This window comes from Pecten maximus, chromosome 1 (assembly GCF_902652985.1).
Source record: "Pecten maximus chromosome 1, xPecMax1.1, whole genome shotgun sequence".
NCBI classification, from domain to species: domain Eukaryota; kingdom Metazoa; phylum Mollusca; class Bivalvia; order Pectinida; family Pectinidae; genus Pecten; species Pecten maximus.
The window spans coordinates 52,123,832-52,132,820 of NC_047015.1; the positions used below are offsets into that span (position 1 = coordinate 52,123,832).

The window sequence follows — 8,989 nt, forward strand, 5'->3', positions numbered from 1 at the left end:
ATGTCAAACTGAAATCCGTATCCCATTAATGTTTCAGTATTTTTTCCGCGTCTGATAATTTAATCCTGGATTTGTGGACTCGGAAACATTTTTTATGATTTTAGAGTATTTGACCCCTGTGACCTGCTGGAACGTAGATTAAGGTCATTCACTTTCAAATGTAAAAAAAAACTTCATGCTATCATGTTACTGGTCAAATATCACTGACCTGGTACCTTGGTTAACGAGTCTTAATACATTTGACCTTGACAGTAAGTCTAGATGAATCATTTGAAGAAACCTGGCTGTTCTATCGCAAGATATCGGACTGGTGATCATTACATGTCACGGCATTGACTCACGCGCCCTTCTGACAGGCGAGTTAAAATAGGACTTTGTCCTTGTTCAAAATCTCGTCTACACTGTACTTATCAATATTCGTATAATCGACAGAACATATTTGATGTATAACGTCGGTATTTACTTTGACATGATTATATATGTTTTATGATATTTTTTCATTACAAAACACACAACGAAGCATGCATCATGTACGTTGCTACCACTAATATCACATCAAGCTGAAATCGAAATATCAGTCGAAAAGTCAAATAATGTGGGCCAAATGCGTATCTGATCATTACCATATACTTTTTAGGACTGTACTTCCTCCGGTATCCTTTTTTATCAAACCGAAAGTACAATACACATTCCAAGCCAAGTACCAAAAAGAGAAGTGTAGCGGAAGTGGATGGACAGAACACCCATGGCCAGGTAGCCGGTGGTTCTGAGGTCCCGTGTTAGAGTCCCGGTTTGGTCGCTGGGTTCTTCAGGGCTCTCCTGTTACATTTCGCGCCCAACTTAATACCCATGGAGGTGGTATAAGGTGTAATATGCGTCTTCAGAGTCCTGCCCTGCAGGTATGGTGTAAGAATTGTACCTGCGGCCCCCATTGCATGATCGTAGGAGGCGACTAAATGTTTGATCCTTTCTTTTCTCTTCTTTCTGAACAACTTTCTTCTTCCTAATGTCTCCATTGACAATGCCTCACTTTTTGTCTTCAAATGAGCGTTCGACCCTGTGAGGAAGGCGTTGGGTTATGTTTCCTGGCCCGGAGACATACCAGAGTCATTAAAATGGTAGTTACTACTCCTGCTTAGCGCCCAGTGGGACGACTGGTTCGCCCGTTGTCAGTATAATGTGACCGGGTGGGGTGTCCTGCTGGGTGTCTTCGGCAGTATGCTTTAGTGAGGTAGCACTATTAATCGGCAAAAGTTCCGGCCTATCACAAGGAGACTTAACACGAGCATACCGCAGCCTCCCAAAACACACATACGCATACACCACACGCATGCATGTCGCACGCACAGGAGGCCGTCCTTAAATGACATTAGCTGTTAATAGGACGTTAAACAAACCAAATGGGGGGGGGGGGGGGGGGGGGGGGGGAACCTAGGACCCGTCGGCTAATGTGCACTCAAGTTTTTTAGGTCAAATTCATAAAGCAATGAATTATATTAGTCGATAAAAAAATAATGTGGGCCTATGCAGCGTGTGAGTCAGCTGTTGAGGGATTGACAATATTTGTTTAATCTGGCAGACTGTTTGGTATCTAATTTCTCTAGGTTGCAATGAATTAAGTAAATATATATGGTTCTAACCTGAGGAAGAAGCAAGTCCATTTAAAACAACTCGAAAACCAGACATTAATCTGGTTCATCAATATATTTGACATTGTCTATTTTTTTACTTTGAGCGTTTTGGATATAATACTAGAAGCTATCTACCTGTACACAGATCATAGCCGTGGGCTATTGACCAAATATACATTCAAGCCTTAGACAATAAACAAGGGTGAATACTTTACATTTACTTCCAATGTGAACACTTCATAACATTTCAACAGTGTATCGCATGAAACGGCCACATATTAGCACAGACAATAAAGGAAATGACAATGAAACCATGCAAATGTTTATAAACCAATTGTATGTGTGTATTTTGTTTTTCCTGTAAACGATCATGAACATATACTTACATGTACCTCAATACAGTCTCCTTCTTTATCAGTTGGACTTAATGAAACGGAAAGCACAACACAGGAATTCAAAAGCTGTAGTCAGGTATAACTGGAACTTGTCAAATTCACCTGCTTGACTCACAAGCAAACTAGGGGTTATTAAATGTCTGCTCAACGAGACGTTGTGCAACGTGTAGATCAATAATGTATGTCGTCATTGGTTGGTGATTTCAATGCATAAGGGTACCTGTCCCTCATTACATAATCTAAAGCTAATGTGTGTGAACAAGTGCATTTAAAGCATATGTGCATACATGTGTGATTTGTGTTTTTTCTGTATTTCCCACGTCTATGTAGAGAGCTTTGCATTGCTAATTTGAGATAACATACTGTTTGCTTTGTTTGTTTGTGGTCTGACATCCTGCAATCAATATCTTCAGAATTTAAAGAAAACTAAAACATCAATCAAAACATAAGGCACATAAAGTGTACACTGTAATACATTATTTTTCTAAACTATTTAAGCTTACCTCAGTATATGTTCCGTCTCGATTTCCCGGAATTTGCATTTTCACTTATTGTTTTCAGCGTAATGTAATTGAAAGTACAGCCAAGCGTTTCTAGAAATACATGTGCTACAGGTTTGGTTTAATTCATTTGTATCTTGAAATAATGTGATTTACATTAAACAAAGGACTTCTACATTTATTTTCAGGAATAATGATACTAAGGATCTTCTCAATATTTGCATGATTCTGACCATATTGGTAGAAAACAGCAACACTATGATTTTAGCAGAATTTTAACTTTTAATAATGAGATAAATATCACAATGATAAATAGCACTTCAAGACTAAAATCAAGTAACAAATACAAAATTGTTGTTTTTTGGAGGGAATACGCTTTCACAATTAGCCATATTCGGTACTGAAAAAAATTGATGTTTCAATATCAGAACTGTTTAGAATATAATGGACATCAAAAACATTATTATGACAAAAGATTATAGGAACCGTAAAAACATCAAAATAACTCCAATACAGTATTCATCAGATCAGAATATTATATTCAATTTTATTTTAATTAATTTACTGACATAATTCATTTCCAACAACAGATAACACAATATGAAGTAATTGACAGAATCAATCGCTTATTTTGCTCTTCCATATCAAATCAACTGTATCCCAATGAAATTTCATTGAAAGTTCATTGATTTTGTAAATGGCGTCTGGAGCTGCCATATTAATTCAGTCTTAAAAAATAAGCAAAGTTTTGGAACACGCCTTGATAATTTGTCTGAAATAAGTGAATGCAATCCATCAGGAACTTATTTTTAAATGCTTACGTAATATCTTCAAAATCCGGCATTGTTCACATTAACATCAAAGAACAAACTTTCTCAGGGTATATTGAATTTTCTCATTGTTTATTAATGTTTAATTCGCCCTATCTATTCACTCGTATTCAAAGTATCAATTTTTCCTCCTACGATTTCGTCAAGTTTGTTGAACAAGAAGTCGTCAACAAAATTCAAAATTCGACCGAGGCTGCGAAGTGACAATATGTTGACGTTCTGGTCAAGGTCAACCTCACATTCATAATTCTTTACCGGAAGCACATGGGATCTTGGCAGTCCCATCAAAACGGCAACTTTGTCCACACACTCTTTTACCGCGGAACTGAAGAAAACTTTGCTGACGTCATGGGATATTTCCTCACAGATTTTGTCGATTTTTGTCAAGAGTATCATTTGAGGTATGCCTGTTATGAAACAAAATGTAGATACTGTACGAGGGGCAGATGACATCTTAATATAGCTTAAGCGGACCACTGTACACTTCGGTATGAAACTAATGTATTATGAAATATGCAGGTGAATACACAAATACGATGACATACTTACCTCTATAATTAATTCCTACTTGCATTGCTCTGATACGTTCCAAGACTTCCTTGGGGATGACGTCGACAGTACTAGCGTCTATAACAAACGCCACACACTGGATTTTGTCTGAGAAAGTAGGTTTTTTCACGAATCCTTGAGCATCAGAGGTGAACGGTATTGCCGGGTTAAACTAGAGGCAATAAAATGATATATATTACATGAATGATGTGATTTCAGCGAAGCACAATCCTTACCTTTGATATCAAATATTGTACATATATGTGATAAAAGACAAGATGTTTAGTTAGTCCTCGTGTTATAACTGGGTGTACAATTTTAGTGACAAAATTAATTCAAAACTCATTTTGATGTTCATTATCTATTTTTGTTATTAACAGCCTTCGAAATATTAACGTATAAAACATCTGATTTAAGGTTCTGGGAATATAAAAACACTCGGGGTGTTACGACATTCGATATAAATAAAGAAATGCTCACCTACCTATACAGCTACATATATATCTTACCCTTCAGTGTAATTCCTACAATGAACATCAGTCTGATGAAGGTGACTGAGATTATAGTCATAATAACGTCACGCTCAATTCATACACTGGTTGTAATATCTCATTCAAATTCCTTCGAACACTTACATTATATCTGTCAGGCACGTGACCATCAAGTATATATCCAACATCTTGATCATTCAGGCCTTGATCCTCTTCCAGGCCACGTGTGTCGCACAACCGGAAGTTTAAGGTTTGACTGGCATATCCGTCATGTATTTCATACATCCGGTACTATAATTCAATTACATATGATAGACTGTGTTAATTTTGTTTTTTTTTACAAAGGGTGAGGAAGAGGAAAAGTTCACCAATAATTTTGATGACGCAAAAAGGCCATTTAAATCAACCATGATAGTCAATCAATGTGATAGAAATATATCAAAAGCATGGAACTATTGAACTTTTAATCTCCATAAACACTTTTTAGCATATATTTTATTTGATTTACATTCGTTTAAAACTCGTACGTGTATAAATATAATGGGGCTTAATTTCAATTGAAAATATATTTATCAATCATTAAATATTTAGCCTAAACCAAATGCTCACGGATGTTGTAAGACTGTGCTCAGCACTTCCGACGTTGGCCTGACCGCTGATATGTCCCCGGAAGATGGAGTTGATGGTGTTGAAGTAACTCGACTTTCCAGCCCCGACCTGTCCGACCAATAGAATCCTCGCCTGCTTGAGGTCCAATCCGGTTAGTGGCTTATAATTTGCCACTTTGTTCTTGATTGTTTCTTCAAACTGAAAGAACGTATATGCTGTTTGATACTTGACCTGATTCAATGCATCTTATGTGGTATACTAATGTGATCTAACGTCCTTCTATACCAAACTTAACTTAACGTTCCAAATATAGTGGTATCAGTTGTTAGGCCGACTTACCGTAGCACTCCAATCAATATCCCGTACCCAGGGCTGGCTAAGCAGGACGTACTCTGCATGAGAAAAAAATGAAATAGAAGCCGAATATTGTTATCGATAACATTGGTTATTTGATTTCATTTATAATTATCTTAGAAACAGCAAGTAAAATTAAGAGGGTTACAGTGCTGTTTTTCTTTGATCTTAGATACAAGTGACGTACATGAAGGGTTGTTGGTGAAATTGTTCATAGTTCAAGCTATCTTATGACCAACCAGCTCACCTGGACGGAAGTTTCCCACCATTGAATTTTAATTCTCGAAGAACGTATCCTAAAGTTCAATAGCCCCCCCACCCCTACGATACGTAAATCGTTAATTACTTCTTGTATTTGTATAATCATAGTTTTTATTTCAGTTATTATTCTACTGAGGTTGTCATTGTTGTTTACCTACACTCATCGACCAGTTATGAAACCAATGCAATGTTATTAAGAGACAACATATGCAAAATGCCTCCCACTATCGTATTTTTCTCTATTCCGTTTTTAGTGTCTGTCTAATTTTCAGTTTCCTGCACTCAACAAAAATCTTCTTTTAAGATATTTTAAAAAGAAATGAGATAGATCGATCGATCGATCACATTAGAGATTAATCCTTCTAGTCCTTCTTGCAAATTAGCGAATTGGAATCTTGAAATGTGAAATAATACCTCGGAAAAGTAAATTATGATCAATTAAACATCAATCAAATCATACAAGTGGAATCTTAGAGAGAATATTCTGATAGAATATAACAAAATCTGAAATCAAAGATGGCTGCCCGGTGACAATTTTATTTTTAATTATTCAAAGAACTTACTTCCTTACGATGACAATTTTATTTTTAATTATTCAAAGAACTTACTTCTTACGTGAAATCCAATGCTACTTATTCGGGCAGTAAAGCATTGTTTTCTGATAATTAGTTAGTAAACACTGATGGCCGGACGGGTGCCTGACGCACGGATAGAAAAAAATGTAATTTGGCGAGGAATTTTTTTTTACAAAATTAGAATAAATTTGATTTAGTGTATCATATCTCTACTTTATTTACACTATATTAAAGTTAATCGGTTCAATGTACTACTTCCCTCCTTTTTGTTTAACCTCGCTTTTCTGTGCGCTAGTCCTGTGTGTTAGTCTTGCAGACGACAGGTCAACTAAAATGGCGTTGTCAAGATTGTCGGAGCTAGATGAAAGTGATTTAAGGTCCCTACTTGACGAAAAAGATTCTAAAACCATTAGGAAAAACAATGAAGGCCTCTATTTCAGTAGCAGTACGTAATTTGGAGGCAAGGGCATATCATAAATTGGTCCCTTTGCTACAGTGTATCGAAATGGTGGCTGGGACAATCACATGGCAGCTTCTTTCACAGCTTATGGTTTTAAAAATAAATCTACTAAAATAATTCCTCCAGTTTGTATGGGTATAATAAAAGGGTTAAAGTATGGGGTTGGGTGATAAAGCAGGTTTCTGGTGTCCCGGGACCATGTATATTTCCGAGGTGAACACCAGAAGCTTGCTATATCCCTCAACCCCATACATTAACTGTATAATGACGCCTACCTTCCACGCTGTAAACCTCCAGATCTATGACATTCAGATGGCCGTTCATCACACTTTTGTAGTCCTGACCCTGCATGTCGTACGTTTTGCCAACAGAGGCGTAGCCGTTCAATGCAAAATGATTACCAGATCTATTTACGTTTGTCTTGAAGCAATATAAGTCATTACCACGCCCAAATATTGGTCCATAATTGGCGTATCCATATATCGCGTCTATGCCGTTTGTTTTGTTAGGAAACTTCATCGGCTGGGCTGTTCCACTATACTCCAGTTGGAATAGAAATGCCTTCGCATCATTGATATAGCCATCACTGGACGTCCAGCTTACAGAGGTGTAACCCCCGTACACAGAGTTGTCAGTATTGTACAGGACGGTGACGGTTGGTCCCTTGTTGTCACAGTAACTATGGAAAGTTTCGGCATTACATCCGTCACGACTGATCTTGTAAAGTAAGATAAACTTGTGCCTTTTAGACGGTTTTATCCATTTGGAAAGTTGGTCCTTATGATGCTGTGTTAACCCGTTCGCCATATTTCGTAACTAAACAGATACGTGAAAAACAACAAAATTGACCTGTTCGACATTATTCATCATTTGTACATTATATTACATTTTGGACGCTCAATCAAATGCTATTTGAAATCCTAGGGCACTATAATTGCCTGTTATATTCAGTACACCAGCAAATATTATCTGTATTGAATTGAAGTAATAACTTTTATTTTATTTTTTTTTGTTACAAACATGGCAATTTAGGTTATTTGTTATGCAAAATATTTGCAATTATCCTGATACTACAACAAAATTTCAAGAGAATGAAATATGTTTATACATCAACTTAACTTACAGTCGAGCCTACTGTTGTAAATTCAAGTAACCTACCTGTCTGTCGGGCGGTGTAAAATTTGTATTAGAGATATGGCAAATACCACCGTTGAGGTACAAAGAGCAGGACATAAGGTTATCAGAAATAGGTTGTAGATTACAGCATCTGGTTGATAAGTTGTCGTTGATAATTCATTTTTTATCTGCATTACAAGAGGCCCCATAGACCTATTGCCCTCATCTGATCTTAAGCTACCGTGTTAAGTGAAGACATAGATGGAAGATGCAAGTTGATTTTTAGGTCACAGTTGCCGAACTGAAAACGCGTGCATATTAGTTTATTATCACGTGAGCTACCTGTCTGTCGGGTGGCGTAAAGTCTGTATCAGAGATGAGGTAGCTCAGTTATCAGAAACAGGTTATAGGTCACAGCATAATGTGGATAAGTTGTCTTTGATAATTCAAAAATTGTAATCGGCATTGCCACATTACCACGAGGTAAATTGAGGACATGTAGCTGGAAGATTGATTTTTTGAGTCCAGTTGTCGAACTGAAAACCGTATCATACATGTTTTTTCAGTAATGGAGTCTCATAATGTAGCTGGAATGGTGGACATGGACATCTTTTTTAAGGTTTACGAATATTTGACCCCTGTGACCTTAAACGTTGATTAAGGTCATCCACTTATAACTGTGGAAGCACCTAATGCTAGCATGTTACTGGTCAAATATCAATGACTCAACGGTCCCTTGTTGAGATTAATGATTTGAAGAAACCGGGAAGCTTTTTTCGCAACGTACCTCGTGCAAAGTATCCAGATTTATGTTGTTGTTTTTTGGTTAAAGGGAACAGACTGTAGAAATATTTTAGCTTCATCGACCCGGAGACTGACCTTAAAAATAATAAAATCCCTACATGCAGTATTCCTAAAAACAAACATATGTCCTTTTATCTATTAAATAAAAGTATGTTTTTAAAAGAAAATGTCATTGATGGACAATTGACAAACGGAGAGTCAGAGACCCCAGTTGAAAATAGAATTTTGTCCTCTTACCAATATCCGTATAAAAGAGAGAAAAAATATTCAAATTTTGATAATATCCGAATAATCGACAGAAGAGCTATTCAAATTGAGATAATATCCGTATAATCGACAGAAAAGCTATTCAAATTGTGATAATATCCGTATAATTGACAGAAAACAATATTCAAATTTTGATAATATCCTAAT

The 8,989-nt window shown here is 36.6% G+C and overlaps 1 protein-coding gene across 1 annotated transcript; it reads right to left on the reverse strand.

The window, feature by feature from the left end:
* Positions 1-3,044: 3,044 nt before the first annotated feature.
* LOC117337673 (interferon-induced protein 44-like) lies at positions 3,045-8,787 on the reverse strand. Its single transcript, XM_033898774.1, has 6 exons — positions 6,931-8,787; positions 5,345-5,397; positions 5,006-5,203; positions 4,541-4,687; positions 3,906-4,077; positions 3,045-3,763 (listed from the first exon to the last, which is right to left on the reverse strand). The coding sequence occupies exons 1-6, from the start codon at positions 7,460-7,462 to the stop codon at positions 3,453-3,455; spliced, it is 1,413 nt and encodes a 470-aa protein (XP_033754665.1). The 5' UTR covers positions 7,463-8,787; the 3' UTR covers positions 3,045-3,452.
* Positions 8,788-8,989: the final 202 nt, after the last annotated feature.